This window comes from Varanus komodoensis, unplaced genomic scaffold (genome assembly GCF_004798865.1).
Source record: "Varanus komodoensis strain SLA01 unplaced genomic scaffold, ASM479886v1 scaffold79, whole genome shotgun sequence".
NCBI lineage: Eukaryota > Metazoa > Chordata > Lepidosauria > Squamata > Varanidae > Varanus > Varanus komodoensis.
Window position 1 is genome coordinate 1,551,617 of NW_025336467.1, and position 18,310 is coordinate 1,569,926.

The window sequence follows — 18,310 nt, forward strand, 5'->3', positions numbered from 1 at the left end:
CAGCCACCTGAGCGGGATGATGTAAACTGTTGTCCTGCAACTCTTCTATGCTATGATCCTATGATTCTAGATGGAGTCACTAAAGCAGTCAGGGTGAGCTTAGGTGGACTCCAGGGGATGGTGGAGGACAGGAAGGCCTGGAGGAATGTTGTCCATAGGGTCGCGGTGGGACGGGTGCGACTTCGCCACTAACAAGCAAGCACATTTGATTCTCTTTCCTTGTACTTCCTCATCTCACTCATTAATAAAGATGTTGAAGAGCACTGGGCCCAGGACTGAACCCTGTGGCACCCCACCGGTTACCTCCATCCAATTTGAGAAGGTGTCATTGATGAGTGTTCTATGTGACCAATTTAGCAGCCAATTTTGATCTACCTAATAGTTTTTCCATCTAGTTCAGTTTTTGCTAATTATCATGTGGCTTTATGTCAAAAGCTTTGCTAAAGTCTAGGTATATTATGTCCATTTGGGAGGTTACCCAGTCAAAGAATGAGATTAAATTAGTCTGACAGGATTTCATTTGATAAGCCCATGCTGGCTCCTATTAATCACTGCATTTCCTTCAAGAGGCTTGCAAATGGATTTTTAAATTAGCTCCAGAATTTTTCCAGGGATTGACATCAGACTGTCTGTAGTTCCCAGCTTCATCTTCCCCCCCCCGCCCTTTTTTGAAGACTGGGACAACATGAGCCCGTCCCCAGTGGTCTGGCACTTCTCCCGTTTTCCAGGATTGATCAAAGATAATTGCCAGTGTTTCTGAGAGTCCCTCCACTAGCCATTTTATGACTCTGGGCTGGCGGTGATCGGGCCCTGGAGCTTTGAAAGTGTTTCTTCCACCTAGGTATTCCTTGTCCATTTGTCTGTTAATTTTGGGCTGCCATCTATAGAGGGAAACTATAGAGGGAGGGTTATTCACACAGAGGGTCTGAGAGGTGACGGGGGGTGGGGGACATCCTTGACTTGGTCTTGACCAACAGGGAAGAGTTGATAGATGGGGTACACATTTGGGGAGCTCTGGATGCGAGTGATCACGCCATCCTTTGCTTTGAGATCAGGGGACTGGGGACGTGCAGCAGGTCGAGCACCAGAAGCTGGGATTTCAAGAGGGCCAACTTTGGCCATTGAAGGCCAGACTGGGGAAAGTCTCCTGGGACAGGTTACTGGAAGGCAAGAGAGTTGAGGAGGGGTGGATGGCACTCAAAAGGGAGGTTTTGGAGGCGCAAGCCTTGACGATACCTCTAGTCAGTAAGGTATCTATTTGGCAAATAGACAAAAGGGTATAACAGGAGAAGGAGGCCCGTTGCAGAAGGATTCTTCACAAGACTAAGGCTGATTACGAGTTTAGACTGGCAAAGAATATCAAGAGCAACAAAAAGGGCCTCTTTCAGCATATAAATAGCAAGAGGAAGAGGAATCAAGTAGTGGGACCACTAAATAAGGAGGAAGGAGATCCAGTGACTGATACAAGGGAACAGGCACAGATGCTAAATGACTGTTTTGCCTCTGTATTCTCCCCAAAGCAGGATGGGGGATATCCGAATAGGAGATTAGATGAGGCTGGGGACTTAGGGGCACAGATTAGAGTCACCCCCCCCCTGAAGTCGAGGGGCTCCTCAGAGCATTGGACATTACAAAGGCACCAGGCCCTGGCGGGTTACACCCAGGAGTACTTAGAGAGTTGGCAGGGGTTCTCTCATGCCCGCTGGCCTCCATCTTTGAGACCTCGTGGAGAACGGGTGAAGTTCCAGAGGACTGGAGGGTGGCGTCAGTGGTCCCAATTTTCAAAAAGGGTAGTAGAAGGGACATGGGGAATTATAGACCAGTAAGCCTTACGTCCATTGTAGGAAAAACAATGGAAAGGCTCAGAATAGAGAGAGATCCAGTGATGCTAGATAGGGAAGGGAGGCTGGCGGCCACACAACATGGCTTCCACAAAAACAGGTCCTGGCAGACAAACCTTGTGCGATTCTATGACAAGGTTTCGAGGTGGCTGGATGGAGGGGGTGCAGTGCTCAGTTCTGGGCCCCTCATTATAGGAAGGATATAGCCAGGTTAGAGTCAGTGCAGTGAAGGGCCACAAGGCTGGTGGCCGGTTTGTAGGGGAAGCCGTATGAGGCGAGACTGAGGGAACTGGGTCTCTTCAGCCTGGAGAAGAGGAGACTCAGGGGATCTGTTGGTGGCATACAGGTGTGTGAGGGGGTGTCACAGGGAGGTGGGCAGAGACCTGTTCTCCCCTGCAGAGGAAGGCAGGACGGGCTCCAGCGGAGTCAAGCTCATGGAACCACGGTTCAATTTGGATGCCAGGAAGCATTTCCTGACACGATTCCGAGGGTGTGGAATGGGCTTCCCCGGGAGGTGGTTGAGGCCCCATCGGTGGGGGTGTTCAATGATAGGCTGGACATGCACATGGTGGGCACGTCGTGAGCGGAGCCGACTGGAGCCGGGGGTCAGACTAGATGGCCCAGGAGACCCCATCTGACTCGCTCTGCTTCTCTGTTTCTATGTGTTGTTCGTCTCCTATACTCTGGGCATGGATCTAGAGACATTATGCAATATTGGCTTTGGCAAATGGGGTGGCATAGAAGTCTACTAAATAAATAAATATTAAAATTATTTAACTTTCCAAGTTGTCTAAATGCTTTTACAGGGAGCCCTCTACACACTTTCTATTCCTGCATGTCTTTCTTTTCTGTTGTTTCCCCTTCTGGAAATTAAATAGATAAAGTCTGTATGTGCACTCACAAAAGGCTACACTTCCCAAATAATTATAATTTTGCTGTTGTATGCTGCATGGAGAGTCTATCTGAACTACTTTGTGGCCTATAAATAAGATAAAATAACATTCTTGATACAATCTGATGTACAGTTTATTAAGAATCTTTCGGTATAGCATTCTATTACCGATACTCTGGAGCGCTTGTGTATTTCAGTGAATCTCTGCATGAAAATAATATCGGTGCAACCAGAGTTTTACCTGCATTAAAGGCTACTATGGGCCAGGTGTCTATCAATGCAACCTACATGCTGAGGTAAGAAGAGAGGGGGGATGTAGCCTCAACTACAGAACTGTTGCCCGAGCCAACTCACAACATGAAGTCTTGCTCCCAGCACGGAAGGTTTCCTCGTACTGCGATTGTCGTACTCTTCACATTCTGCACTTTGAGGGTCACGTAGGTGTTGAACTTTTCTACCAAAAGAAGAGCAATACACTAAAGAGAATGTATTGATGGTGTGCCAGAGGAACATCTGGCAGAAGAAAATGCATGTAACTGTGAACATGACATGGCATCTTCCCTCAGTCTGCCACCCCAGGCGGTTTTCAGGAAGGATTTAATATTCTTGTCCTCTCTGAATCTCCCTCTTCAGTTCTGACCCCCAGCCCTTGTTCCCCTTGGATATTCCTAGCTCCTGGAGTATGAATGTTAGAAGGCCCTTGAGTTCCACCATTCTGCTCCCATAATGGTTAACCATTAACATAATGGCTGTTATTTTCACATGACGCCAGTCCCCTTCCAGCTCCACTGGCTTCCGGTTGAAGTCCGGGCCCAATTCAAGGTGCTGGTCTTGACCTATAAAGCCCTGAACGGCTTGGGACCAGGATACCTGAAGGAACATCTCCTTCCTTATATGCCCTCACGCCCCTTAAGATCAGTGGGAGAAGCCCTGCTCTAGGAACCCTCCCTGAAGGAGGTAAAAGGATATCAATTTGGAATTGGGCCTTCTCTGCGATGGTGCCCAGACTCTGGAATGCACTTTCCAGAGAGCTACACCTCATTCGCTTTTCGCGGTAGGTCAAAACCCTTCTATTTAAGTGGTATTTTAAAAGTTAATAGTTTTAATGATTCTACCAGTCACTTTTGCTTTGTTCTATACTGATTTAATTTGATTAATTTGATGTTTATTTATTGTTTCATATGGTTTTACTGTTTTAATTTATTAGATGTTTTAAATTGTTTTTAAATGGCTGTAAGTCATCCTGAGATATTTATATAAAGGACAGCATACGAAAGCTTTTAATAAATAAATCATAAAGCAGATGCCGCAGGAAACCCATCCAGAAAACATGAAAGTACTATGCCCTCTAAAGCCAGCAAGTCAAGAGGTGTGGCTGGAATGCAACCCATTGTAATTGACTTCAATGGAAGGGGGACTTAAGGGACTTAATTGATTTCCTGGAACTCAATCCTCATTAAGTTGTCAAAATGCTCGTTTTACTCATTATTCTACTGAGATGCTCCTGGTGGGTGGCCCCTTACTTAAGAAACCAAACTCTCAGGAGTGCGTTAGGTGGCACTTCTACAAAAGTTCTTCCCCCTAAGGAGGTTAAAGGGGAGGTTGCAAAGAGCATGGCCTTTTCAGTGGTGGCACCAACAATATGGAGTCCTCCACCATCAGAGATTTGTCAGACTGAGTTTTAGGTGGCCAACAAAAACTTTGCTCTTCCAGCACAACAATGGCACTACTAAGATAATTTATGTGAATTTGCACTGGTTTTGATATATCAAGTTTTATTTCTATTTCACTATGGATATGTGCTCATGTCCTGTTTATTTACTATGCTATTTTAATTGTATTATTTTATTTAATAATAAATAATTACAATTTATTTACAATTATTGTTAAATAATTGTATTATTTCATTTGTCACTCATTGGACTTTTATTGCAATGGCTTCCCAGAGAGGGGGATTCTAACAGGTGACTTCCAAACAAATTCAATTAATACTGATAATATGCTTTCCCATTTAGGATAAGGAACAAAAGACAAGATGACTCACCTTGGGGGCCATCAAACTTGGCTTTTTTCACTGGAGGAAGAAGGAGAAGACAAGAAAGTTAGTGCTTGGGCCAAGATGGATTTTTCAGCTGGATAGGATTACGCCTTGTCTCCTTGTTTCGAAGCTTCACACCATCCTGAGAACTCAAACCCAGAAGAGCCAAGCTCCAAAGGGATGCAGCTCCTTCCTCTCTTAATGGCTCCAGTGAGAGAAAGGGATGGGACCATTTAGATGCCAGTATCCCTCCTTTTGGGATTGCCGGAACCAAAGCAGCAACTGTGTGGAAGGGTGGAAGTGGCTTGGAGACTGTTGGGGGGAAGGAGAGGAAGTCCAGGATTGTGGAAAATGACTTGGAGGCTCACAGGCCCTAAAAATCTGACTGGGGATGTTCGTCCACTAATCTGCCAGAGCAAATACAGAGAGCAGCCAAGACAAAAACATGCCTTCTTCTTTCTACTGACAAAAGCAGTTCCAGGGGTAGCAAAAGCATAAGAACAAAGGAGAAGGCTTGTTAGAAACCCACCCAGTCCAGCACTCTGCACACACGGTGGCCACCCAGCTGCCCACAGGCTCCCCTAAGCGGGACGGGTGCAAGACCTCCTCCTGCCCAGCCCCTCAGCAATGGATGTATGCAGCTGTGCCACCCCTGGTGAAGGAGGGAGCCCATGGCCAGCAAGGCAGGCAGCCACGGATAGCTGCCTCCCTCAAGGAGCTGTCCAACCCCCTTGTAAAACCATCTGGTTCAGAGTCATAGCCCCTGAATTGGCTAAGACTCCACGGGCCTCCAAAGGACTCGAATTCATTTGGAATTAGCAGAGGCCATTCTGTGTATGGAAGCAAACAGCAGCTCCATTTATTGTAAACTCAAACATCTCAGCTGTTCTGTTATTTACCCAAAAGCTGATGTTTAAAGCTTTGAAACTGAGCACTCAAGGCTTATCTTGTGCCCAGCAAGGATCTGTGGAAAAAGACTAAATCAGTCTCCATCCTCACTCTGCAATTTTCACTTCCACTTTAATCAGAACTGAGTGAGGACCAATGGCAATGTGTGTATCTTATTTCAACTTGCCTGGAATTTCTCCAATCCAAAATTTTTTCCTCTAGTTTCACCTTAAGGAGAGGAATGGGGGTCTCTTTCAGTTCAATATTACCTTATTTTATTCCATTTGCATACTGCCCAATAGCAAAGGCTATCTGGCCATGTTAGCCTTCATTCACATTTTTAAAATGTCAAGTCCTTTCTCTTCAAAAGATAAGCATAATATGATTCTGTAGCTTGCCTCAGGAACAGAACGAATGCGTCTCTTTGCAGAGATCCAAGGCCGGGTATTCCAGAGCTGTGCATTCAGGCCTCTGTATGGATGAATCCACCCATTTTGGTTTCTCCCACATTCAAGGCATTGTTTTGTTTGAGATTTCGAGTCCTGTTTAGCCTCAATGTGGAGAACTTTGTGAATTTGCTATCCAAACTGCACTGGTAAGATCAAAATCCTCATCCTTCTGGTAGTGATTCCCAGGAAAATTTAACTATAACATCCATCATTGGGTTGGAAAAAGCCTGTGCTATTTATTTACGTTTTATACTGCCCAATAGCTCTCTTGGCACTTTAAGACACAATGAGAGTATAGGGTAAAATATACCACATTATAAACATCACAAAAAGTTTGCCATACAAAATTAAAAACCTATAAGAATTTCAATAATGTAAGGTAACTCTTGGGTCTGATGAAGCAACAAAAAAGCTTCTGTAAATATGTCTTATGCCTACTTTACTGGTAAGATGGCCAAGAGACCAAGTGAGATCCATTTCTCTTGTTCCAGAAAATCATTAACCTAATTCTGAGCCATTGGTGTGACGCTGCTTTTTTCAGCTGTCATGAAGCCTCCGGGAAGTGAGGACGGATTTCCAGCTTGCCCTCCCACGCTCTTAAGTGACTCAGGAACTGGTTGAGAACAGGCTGTCTTCTCTGCAGACTTTGCATCTCTTTGATTGGATATCCCAAAATTTAACACACACAAACAAGCATCAGTTTGCATTAGAACACATTAGCTCCCCATCTAGGCTACTAGTAACCAGTTGGCATAAGTTATCTAACCTGGTCCATACAGAACAACCTGTCATAGGTAGCTAGCAATGGTGGGATGCCATGTTTTCTGAATTTAGTCTGTTTTACCCAGAGTGGTTTGGGGTCCCCCCACACTGAGCATTTTATCCAGCACCCACTGCCCTTTCAACACCCCCATTTAAAGGAGCCCCAGAGTTCAGAGGCAAGAGTTCAAAAAGGCAAGAGTTTGCGCCTGACAAAAAGGGGCAAGTTTTCACCTGCCCAAGCTGATAGTTTTGGGGATGAGATTCAAAATGTGCATTACCTTGAGAACTATCAGGGCAAAAGAAAAACAGCAACAACATGAGGATCACATTAAAAAGGGAGGACCAATCCTGCCACACCTTTTTCATGAGCAATGGCTGCTCCTGCCTTTGTTTGGTCTGGAAAGCTCGCCTTTTTTTTAATTTAAAGCGTTTATATACTGTTTGACTAGCACAACAATCTCAAAACATTTTTCAGCTGGCTTTTGACATTTGTCAAGGAAAGCAAAGTGGGGAAATGTCCATTTGGACCCTCTCAGGGTGCCTTCAGCTTCATGACAGCTTTTCTCACTCTGATTCATGTAACACCTTCCCTCATTAAGATTTCTGGTGAACTAAAAGCCGTCACAAAACCACGGAGACATTTTGCTTGGTGCCAATACAGGTGGTAGTACAGATTTCTGTCTTTTCTCTTTTTCTGCCTTCGAGAAATTAGGCTTATGTAAGAGGATTCTTGTGGTTCTTTTTTCAGTCATTTCCATATTAATTCCTAATTAATTCCTAACTGTAAAGGTGCAAGTCTTTCAGCTCCGTTTGGAAGCTCTTCAGGGGCTTAATGCCTTGCACTGCACAATAAGAATATAATAATAAATTCTAGACATACATGCAGTCTCTTTCTGTAGGTTCTGTGCTCTACTTAACAATGCATGGACAGATTTCGGAGCCAAATCAAGACAAGCCACCTGGTGTAAAATCCATTTTAAGCCTGGAACACATTGTTACAAACATCCACCCTATTGTTAAAAAAAAAGAACGAGTCTGATCTACATAGCCACAGCACCAGGATAGCTCTTAAGAGGCAACAGTCCAGGAGGAATGGCAGGTTCGCCCATCAAATTGCATCAAGGTTTTTTAAAAATATTATTATTATTATTAATAATAATAAAATATTATTATTAAGAAATATATATTATTTCTGAGGAGCAGGCCAGTGGAAGTCATGTTACATCGAGATGCCCTTCCCTTCCTGTTTGCTGGAGACATCCAGCCATTTTACCTTTCTAGGTGGTTAGAGAGATGTCGCGTTCTCACCTGTGGAGACTTCCTTTGAGTCGAAGGGTCCCTTTAGCTCAGGGGCTCTGCAGAGCCAACAGCTGCTATTTCCTGGCTTTTGCACAGCTTCCCCCCATCCTAAAAGGCTGAAATCCCTCTCCTAAGAACCAGCTTGACTTGCAGTAACATGGGGCAGAACCGCTGGAATTTCGGTTCCATCGCCAGTCGGAGGGTTAACCAGCCTCTCAGAATTGTTCTGAGAATCAAATAGAGAGGAGGAGAATTGCAAGCTGCTTTGGATTTCTTGACATGCACATGGTGGGCATGTCATGAGCGGAGCCGGCTGGAGTCGGGGGTCAGACTAGATGGCCCAGGAGGTCCCCTCTGACTCGCTCTGTTTCTATGTTTCTGTTTCACCCTGCCCCTTTTTTCTTTGGAGTCACCCATCACTGGAATGTGGTCCTTGCAAAATTCTGGGGCAGAGTATGGGATGAAAGGACTTCCTTGGACAGCAGCTTGTACTGCCCCATCTGTCTGGGGCAGCTATCAAACCGGCAAATAGAAATCACCCAGAAAAGCCAGTCCTGCACACAATCACGCAGTCCAAAAAACAGCTCCAAAGCTGGTCCAGAACTGAAAATCCCACTACTGAACAAGACTGTCCTTCCAAGGATTTTATTTATGCATGTATCTTAATACCCTATTTCCTCCAAAATAAGACCTAACTGGAAAATAAGCCCTAGCATGATTTTTCAGGATGCTCGTAATATAAGCCCTACCCCCAAAATAAGCCCAGTTAAGATCATCAGCCAGTATGTGTGTTGCAACACACGATGGATGGATTGAATTCTAAAATAATAATATATTATTAAATATAAATAAATAATATTATTTATGGACATTAATACTTAAAATAATATAAATTATAATTAAGTATTTCTAAATACCCAAGCGGGCCCCTTTGGACAAGAGGTAAACACCTATGGAAAGAGATGAACTTGAGACTCATTGCCGAATGACCAATTGGAATACAGACATGAGCATGAATAACATGCGCACTTGATAATGAACAGGCGTGTTTCATAATTCAATACATCATGTGTTGCAGCAGATGTACTTAATGCACTCATCTGTTGCCACTCCTGTCTCGTAAGTCTTCAATTAACACTTGATTCAATGGTAGATTTAAAGGGAATAATATTTTGACCCCCAGACAAGAGGAGTGCAAAAAGAAAGAGCGATTCCGTTGAGTACAAGAAAGGAATTGTGAAGGACTCTTGGGGCAAGAATCTTATGGCTTTTGTAAGAAAAAAAATAAGGCATCACCTGCAAATAAGCCCTAGTGCATCTTTTGGAGCAAAAATTAATATAAGACCTGGTCTTATTTTCGGGGAACCACAGTATTTATATACCGCCCCATTCCCATAGGCTCCGGGCAGTTTACAAGAAATTAACCCAACTGCGAATACCATTGACTAATGCAACATATTAAGGCTGTTTCAAGCATTGAGGGTGGCCTCTGGCTGCTCTACCAAGAGAGGACTGTCCTGTGAATGTGGACACTGGTCCACACTTGTGAACTCATGGGGCCACTCCCATGGGGATTCTCCCCCCCTTTCCCCGCCCCCCTTGGGGGCTCCTCGCCTGTTCCAAGCTCTCTGGCACCACATTTTGATGCACTGAGAGATTTAGGTTGGAAAGGTATGGATAGTTTCCCAGGAACAATTTTAATCAAACTGTACAATTCATTTCTGCCTAGATCCACCTAAAATTACTGTTAGGTCCTAGAGCTGGGTGACGCCACGATTCAACAGGTAATATTGCTGGACTCCAACTCCCATCAAGCCTAGCAACTAGCTGTGCAGATGTATGGTCCACCAACATTGGAAGAATCTCTGCTTCACCCATGTTCTACAGGCTCCGGTGAAAATGCCATGATTCTACTCAGACTGCCAAGCATTGTAATAAAAAATAGCTCTGACGAGCCAATGCAGTAATGAAATTTATCACCTTGTCTATATCCCAGGGCTAATTAAATGCATTTTTATTTCATAGGCATCTGTGGTTTGGGATCGCTCTCAGGTACTTAATAGCGTTGGCTCAGGAGAGGCCAGATTGCTAGGAGATATTATCCACATGGCCTCCATTTTAGCCTGGAGAGGAAGACTCCACCTCCCCTCCACAGATCAGGCAAGATCAGGCAAACGGCAGGGCAAAGCTCTTGCACAGGCCTGCCCTGAACTCCAAACACGATCAAGGCCAGTATAAAAATGCTTCGAGGAAATAAGTAAATTAAAACCTGGCTCTGTTCAGTTCAATAGCAAAATGCTTTTCAAAGGTCCTCTGCAGAGAATGGCAAGGATTACGGGCTTCTCAGAGCCATAAGAGCCACGCCTTTAATCTGGGAGTTTGTCTTAAGCTATCTCAATGGAGCTTCCATATTAAGGAGCAGTTCACCTCTGAATATCATGCTCTGGAAACATACCGGCAGCTGCTGCTGTCTCCATGCTTTTTGCAAGGGCTTCCCCCCAGACTTTCAACTGGCCACTTAGGAAAAAGGATAGTCCTTGTGTTGGAGCCAGTGGGACTTTGGGGTTATGCCTCTCAGAAAACATGGGGACACCTGAACCCATATTTTTATTTTCAAACCTCTTGATTTTCTCACACAGAGCAGAAAGTGATTAAAAGCAAACCTCCTTCTGGTTTCTTAGCATGCCCCAGAGGTGACCTAACCCGGATGCAGACAATCCAGACAATGATGGAATCCCACCCCCTTTTTTATTTCAAAATAAAAATATCAGCTGTGTCCAAATAGGATGTATTTCAGAAGAGATGCGTTTAGGGTGGAGCTTAAATGGCTGTGAAATATTCCTTCATATGTCTGCAGAAATCCAGTGTTCCTCACTGTACACGACAAGGCTCTCCAGATGTTGCTGGATGGCCACTCTCCTCTTAACCAGCTGTTGGCCAGGAAATTGAAGCCCCACACCTAGAGACCGTCCTGTTCCCCACCTCTGGCTTAGGGGGCATGTGAAAGCTGCATACAACACATAGACCAGTTTGAACCTTTTAACAGGGACTTTGCCACCTCCTTTGGTGTGGAATTACAGATATTTAAGGGACCAACATGCTGGTACCTTTTGAAGAAAGGTGGCTTAAAAATATCTAGCTATGACTGCTGTTACATTGCATTTATATGCTACCTGCTTTGTGAGGACCCCAAGGGACCTTCCATAGTTCTGAGAGAAGCTCAGGAAACCCAGGTTCAACTTGGATGCCAGGAAGTCCTCCCTGACAGTTAGGACCCCGAGGGTGTGGAATGGGCTTCCCCGGGAGGTGGCTGAGGCCCCATCGGTGTGGGTGTCCAAGGACAGGCTAGATGTGCACATGGTGAGCATGTCATGAGCGGAGCCGGCTGGAGCCGGGGTTCAGACCATATGGCCCAGGAGGCCCCTTCTGACACTCTCTGTTTCTGTTTCTCCCCTGTGCCATTTTTATTCTCACAACAACCATGTGAGGTGGAGGTTAGGCAAAGAGTGAGCGGCTTGGCTTGTCACCCAGGGAACTCCATGGCTGAGTGGGGAGGGGGGCCAGTCCTCCCAGGCCCCCCGTGTGAGCTGCCACCTCTGTAAAGAACAGGGCACAGCACACTGGAGAAGCAATGAGAAATTAACCCAAAGCATCTTCCACACATAGCTGTGCAAGCCACAATTTTACTCAGACAGGTGCCATGTACCTATCTTAGGTTTGCAGAAATGCATTCTCTCACTTGTTTTTCACCAGTTAATGAATTTGATTTGAAGTATTTTTAGGCCTGATGTTCAGGTGCTTATCCAGGGAGAACAGGGGTCAGGAATGATGCTCTGATAACAATGGAAGGACAAAGGCAGAACAGCCCTTTTCTGTTCATAACAAAGCCTTTCGCATCTGTTTCTGGGAAGGGCACCAATCGGCTGAAATTTGGAACCAGTAAGCTCTCGGGGTCTGTGATTTCATTAAGCCCTTCCTATCTGGATTTTTCTCCCCATGATACAAACACGGCTCTCTTTGCTACCTTCACCTGCCAAAAAATTGGCAAAGGCAAGGAAAACAGAGCAGAAAGCAAACATGATTGCAGAGGGTTTGGGAGAGATGGGGCCAAAGCTTGCAGTGGGTCTCTTGTGAGTCTCTTTTCTAGGTCTCCTATGTTTTCCTCCTGGTTATTTCTGTATTACAAAGTGCACCTTGCTTGTCTTTAAGTCCCTAGCCCTCAGTACCAAACAAACTGAATTCTTTTGTGTAAATTGTATTTACACAATACAATTTGTACTGTAGGTTTTTTTCTCTTTTAAACTCCTTGTTGGTATTGATGCCCTTTTGTATTGCAGAGTATTGAATGATATTATTTAGTTAATAGGATTTTTAAAAAGACCCAAGTCCTTTAAGAGAAATGTTGTTCACTGTTCCCAAGTGGCCCAGTTTGTGAATGAAGGTGACAGAGCCGAAGACTTTGCATCACGTGGGAGGTGGGTGTGTAGGATGTTCTGAAGAGACGGGCTCAATTAGGGTCAAAATAATGAGGCAAGCTGCCTTTTAAAACACAGACAATTGCAAATGACATTCCATTCTGAGCTAAATGTGGCCTGTTGGGTCACACTCCCCATCCATCTAAGCCTCTGTTCTTTAAAATACAAAACCAAATCGGAGGCCTGCTACAGACAAGGCTCCATTCCCTCCCCCCGCATCCATTACATTTATTATTATTAACAATAATTACATTGCTATACTGCTTGCAGCACCAAGCCCAAACCTGCTTACTTCAAAGATTAGACAGAGCCAGGCACTTCGGGCTATATGAAAACAGAACAGATCTGTGTCTGTGGAAACAGATTGCAAAGAGAAGGGAGGAAAAAATGAACATCAGCTCGAACCCAAAAGGAGAAGAGAAGTTGCCAAAGAGGAGGAGGAAGGAGCAGGTCAGCGAAGGGCGGGAGCTGCACAAACCTGAGCTCAGCAGTGCTATTATCTTCTACCTGGATAAATGACTCAAGCGGCGTCAGCTCATTCTCCCCCACGACTCCCACCCAATTCTTTTTTCGATCATACACTTGAGAGCAGGGACTGCCTACTTGGAAGTGACTCTGGGAATCTTCCTGACTTGAAGAGCAGCAAAAAACACCTTTGGAGAATTGCTCATATTCGGCAAAGCAACAGACGCTGTAGTAGCCCTTCAGATCCCTTCCTTATATTCCTGAAACGGTCACACAACCAGCCTTGCTTTGTGCAAATTTTTTGGGAACGGGAGCAGAGAAAGAAATCAAAGATCTGGCTCTGTCGACAAAGAGCCAGTGTGGTGTGGGAGAGAAGACTGTGAATCCTGGAAGTCTGAAACTTAGCGGGAACATACTAAACAAGCGCCTACGTGTCGGAGACCCTCCAGTGGAGGCCACGGCTGAAGGCTTGGCCTTATTGATTCTCTTTCCTTGCAGTAGGGGGGGGTTGGCCCCAAGAGAATGGAATGGGCATCAGATCTCCCCCATCATGGGGGGGAAGGAGGGAGGCCCCACGGCAGAGGCTATGGTAGGGATGCCTGACGTGTCTGGAGTAAGTGAAGCAAACCACCTTTCTTGGAGGGCATCTCCGTCTTCTTGACGGATGCTAGAGAAGACAATCTTTACGAATTGGCGAGGGAAGCTTTGGAAGCTTGGGGAGAAGCCAAGGCCTTTGAGGCACCCTCACGGTTGCTGCCCACTGGTTCCCGGGAGAGTAGAGATGCTTTGGAAGAGAAAGGAGGGGCCTGGGAAGGGAAGGAAGGTTTGACATTGTCTTCCTGGTCCTTGACCCCATGATGAGGGGTTGGGAGAGATGAGCAGCCCAGTTAGAGGGCCTGCGCAGGTCTTAATGGCTTATCTCAAGGCCACCATTCCCGGGTGTTCAGGCAGAGCTTTTGAACCCACAGGATTTGGAAGTGCCAGGAGAGGACATGGAAGAGAACCCTGGTCTGATCCCTAACCCCATGTTGCATCATCAGGAGAGGAGGGCTAGCCAACTAGAGGCCTGTATCAATGCCCTTCCCCAGAGGGGTAGAGCCCAAGGATACCGAAAAGGCGTGTTCTCAGAAATAGTTTCTAATTTGGGTTCAATGAACCACTCTGTGCATGCTCAGAGGCTCTTCCTCTGTTGACTATTATTTTGCTGGCCGTATGTTGGAAATCAGGTGATCTTTGCCAAAGAACGGTCTACTGTTTGAAAGGGAGAGGGAGGGAACCCTGTTCCCAGCAAAACTAGATTACTGCAAAATGCTCTTCGTGGGGCTACCCTTGAAGACTGCTCAGAAACTTCAAGCTTGTGCAAACTGGAGGAGCCAGACTAATAACTGGGACCAGAAGATCTTAACACACGACACCAATTCTGGACCATCGGCATTGGCCACTTTCATGGTGCTGAGCCTTTTTCAGCTACAAAGCTCAATGCTACTTGGGGTAACCATACTTGGCAAAATGCCTTCTAGCACCTCCTTCTGCCAGTTTGCTCTGATTAAAGTCAGAGGTCTTCCTCTGAGTGCCATCTATGAAGGAAGCTCGAGGGTGGCAACTGTCCAGTTCTAATAAAAGACTGGATTTTGACCATACGTTGTAGCCTGCCAGAAAAGGGGGAAGGGGGGTTGCTTATGACAGCAATGAGGGAAAGGGATCTCTTGGTGGTAGCCCCTTAGCTCTGGAAAGCCTGTCCCCTCTGGCACCAAGGTTTCCCCCTTTCAGGTTAAGCCAGCCCTCTGTGCTGAGGTTTTAAGGGTATCTCAAGTTTCTTAAAGATCTGGCAGAAATCCTCATTCTGGTGTTTAAACAGGTCTCTTCTGATTTACATACTGTTCTAGTTAACTTTTTTTTTAAAATAAACGTTTAAAATCTGGGGGTTATGGGAAAATATGCTGCTTTTAGGCTTGATGATGCATGATGTATTCGGGTTCTCAAGAGAACATGGTGTAAACCAGCAAGACTTTTCTTGGGGCAATTTGACTTACTGATCCTAAATCCCTATCAAGTAAGAGCTGCCACACCATGTGGCAACGAATATCACGATCTATTTAACTGGAACAGCTGGTAAGACTAATATTACTTTAAAGGTAGGGCACGCATAACAAAAACTGAGTTGGTTGAGGGAGGTGAGGTGGTAGAGGCCCCGTCGGTGCGGATGCTCAAGGATAGGCTGGACGTGCACATGGTGGGCATGTCGTGAGCGGAGCCGGCTGGAGCCTGGGGTCAGACTAGATGGCCCGGCAGACCCCTTCTGACTTGCTCTGTTTCTAAAAAATGCATCCTACAAACAATCACACTGCAGGCACAGTGGGAGGGGAGCCATTTCTTAAACTGGGGCTTTCCTGAAGGTGTTGAGAAGGGAAAGATGGGATATCCCAGCGGTGCTGTTGGCAGATTAACTTTTTTCCTCCTCCTTCCCTGTTCCTTTTTCCTTGTGTGTCTTGACTTTTCCATCGAAAGTCTGGAGGAAGGGGCTGCTTTGTTTTAATGATTAGGCACAAGGTCTTGCAATAGCTCTTTGGCCAAATAAAAATGCTCTAAATAAAGGAACAATAAACCTTCTTTTTATGATAGGAAAGAAGGGACAAAGACAAATGGAGAGCTGGATTCAACAGACCATTTTTCACTGGCCAGCCATTCCTTTTGTATGAGTGCATTTGCAAAAGAAAAAACCTACCTGCCAAACCAGCCCTCTTTCCCCTCCAGCAATGGAAAGCGAATTCAGTATCTCAGTCCCAGTGAAAATGAACTGGAAGATAAACTGGGAGAAGGGACAGATTTAATCCTGATCCCTTCAAACAGTCTTTCTTCTTGCAGAATTCCAGTGGTAAGCCGCTCCATCCCTACACGCATGCTCACTCGCTTTCGCACACACACACACAAGTGTGCCACACCCTCAAATGTTTTACTAAAATAGCATCCATTCAAGAAAAGAAAATGAGGTGCAGGGGGAAGACTTCTTTGGAATGTGCTCCTCAAATTCTCTGGCATCTTGTTTTCTGTTCCACCGATCGCCCTCATGCCTCAGTTAATCTTGCCGAACATCACAGCTGTAAAAATATACCGAGAGGGACAAATATTCTTCCACAATGGCACAATTTATCCACAGCACAGGGCATGCCTCATTCCTTCACTGTCATTTCTTCCCACGCTGGGAATAGAAAATCTTCATTTAGACCCTCAGGCTAACAGAGACATGTTCTTAATATATATTATCAAAAAATTTGGGGCACAAGCACACCCCCACCCCACATTAGCTTCTTCTAAACCACTGACTTTTTTCTTTTTAGGATCGGTTCTCTTACCTCGAACACACAGCAAAGACATGGCAATTTCTCTCTCTCCCTCTTTCTCTCTCTCGCTCAGGTTCGGCCTTCTTGCACAACGGGCTGGATGGAGTCTCGTTTCAGTGGGGGAGTAACGTGAGAAAGGAACGATCTGTGTTGCTTCTGCTGGGAAATTGCATATTCTCTGAATTGCTGCTCGGGGCGGCTCATCCGAGTCTAGCAGCCAGCCATTTTGCTTCAGCACCAGGATCCGTGGACAGCTCCTGACGTCAAGATGAGGAGGGAGAATAAACAGCAAGAAGAAGGCGGGTTTTATTAAAGGCCATCTCATCGGCTGAGAAATTTAAAGGCACTTTCTGTGAGTGCTGCTCAAACCTCTCTAGATAAATGGGGTAGCCTATAGAATTCTCCGAATTCCACTTCTGATTTTGGAGTGCCTCATTCACTGGTCTTGATTCCAAACGAGAGAACAAGCAGATTGACAAAGAAAAGCGGGGTTCCAAATTTAGCCAGCCTGCCACACATTTCTTCCCGCCGCCCATCCCCACATCCATGAGGTGCACTAAGAAAATGCGGCTCAAAACCTTTTCTTGAGACTGCTGCAGTCGCTCAGGACTGGGAACACCTGCATGAACCAGAAAGGATCCGGCTCTGTCAGTCGTGGGAGTAGCTCCATCCCTGGAAGTTCAGTCCTGCAATAGTCCTAGCAGAGTGCAGCACCAGAGGGTGCCTGACCCAGGACCAGAAGGGGGTGCCAGGGAAGGGAGGGGGGTCTAAATCCAATGGCCCCGAAAAGCACCCCACTATCCTCAGTGCTTCTTGTTTAGTGGCAGCAACTTCCAAGTTTCCAACTGGCTTCTGACACAACCTAAGAAGGGGGTGCAGTTTAAGAAGCCATCTGGATCAGGCTAGTTCCTGCACAAGGCCTAGTCACCAAGCGCCTGAAGAGATAAAACAGGGGGAGGGGATCTGGCCCTGGTCCAGATGTTGTTGGATAGACCTGCCTTCATGCTCCCCATTAGCCATGTCAGCTGGGGCTGATAGCAGTTGGGATCCCCATCACTGGATAGCCCCCGTTTCTCCCTTCTGCAAGAATGAAACGGAAATTGAGATGGCATTTCCGTGTTATTTATTTATTCAACTTTCATTCCACAGTTAATTAATTCCAAGGACTGTAAGTGGATATCCACCAGGCCCAGTAACATGGGGAGAACTTGGGCCAACACTGTTGCTGGTGCAAGGAAACCTTCCTGATTTTCAATGCCCCACCTTGGAGAACCCACCTTTCCTTGGACACCTGGAGTGGATTCTTGTGACATCTCAGTTCTGCATGACACAACACCCTTTATTTATTTATTTATTTATTTATTTTCCGACAAAGGGCTCAAGGCAGCTTACATCATTCTCCTCCTCATCTCATCCCCACAACGACAACCCTGTGAGGTAGGCTGGGCTGAGAGTCTGTGCCTGGCCCAAAGTCCCCCTGTTGGCTCCATGGCTGAGCGGGGACTCGAACCCAGATTGCCTGAGTCCCAGTCCCAGCTCTTAACCACTGCACCACACTGGCTCTAACCACTGCACCACACTGGCTCTAACCACTGCACCACACTGGCTCTAACCACTACACCACACTGGCTCTCTTGGAGTGAAAGACTGAGCAAGGTGCTTGCTCCAAACAGCCTCTTCTGTTCCTCTGTTGTTGCAGAAAATGCACAGGGAAACATGCAGGATTCACAGTCGGAGGTGGGACGGGGGGCAGGGAAGCAGTCCAAGGAAGGGTGTGTCCAAGTCCAACATCACCTACAGGCACCTCATCCTGCTTCACCTGCAGCCAGCAGATGGAGGTATGGCAGGCCTGGTATTTGG

The 18,310-nt window shown here is 45.9% G+C and overlaps 1 protein-coding gene across 1 annotated transcript in view; it reads right to left on the reverse strand.

Annotated features, from left to right (window-relative positions):
* Positions 1-18,310, reverse strand: part of LOC123035332 (protein unc-13 homolog A) — a 151,091-nt gene that overhangs the window by 102,474 nt on the left and 30,307 nt on the right. Inside the window, exons 2-4 of the mRNA XM_044453377.1 lie at positions 16,463-16,707; positions 4,778-4,807; positions 3,088-3,187 (exon numbers count right to left, since the gene is read on the reverse strand). Of these exons, the coding sequence (XP_044309312.1) occupies positions 3,088-3,187; positions 4,778-4,807; positions 16,463-16,707 (375 nt within the window). The remainder of the gene's footprint in view (positions 1-3,087; positions 3,188-4,777; positions 4,808-16,462; positions 16,708-18,310) is intronic.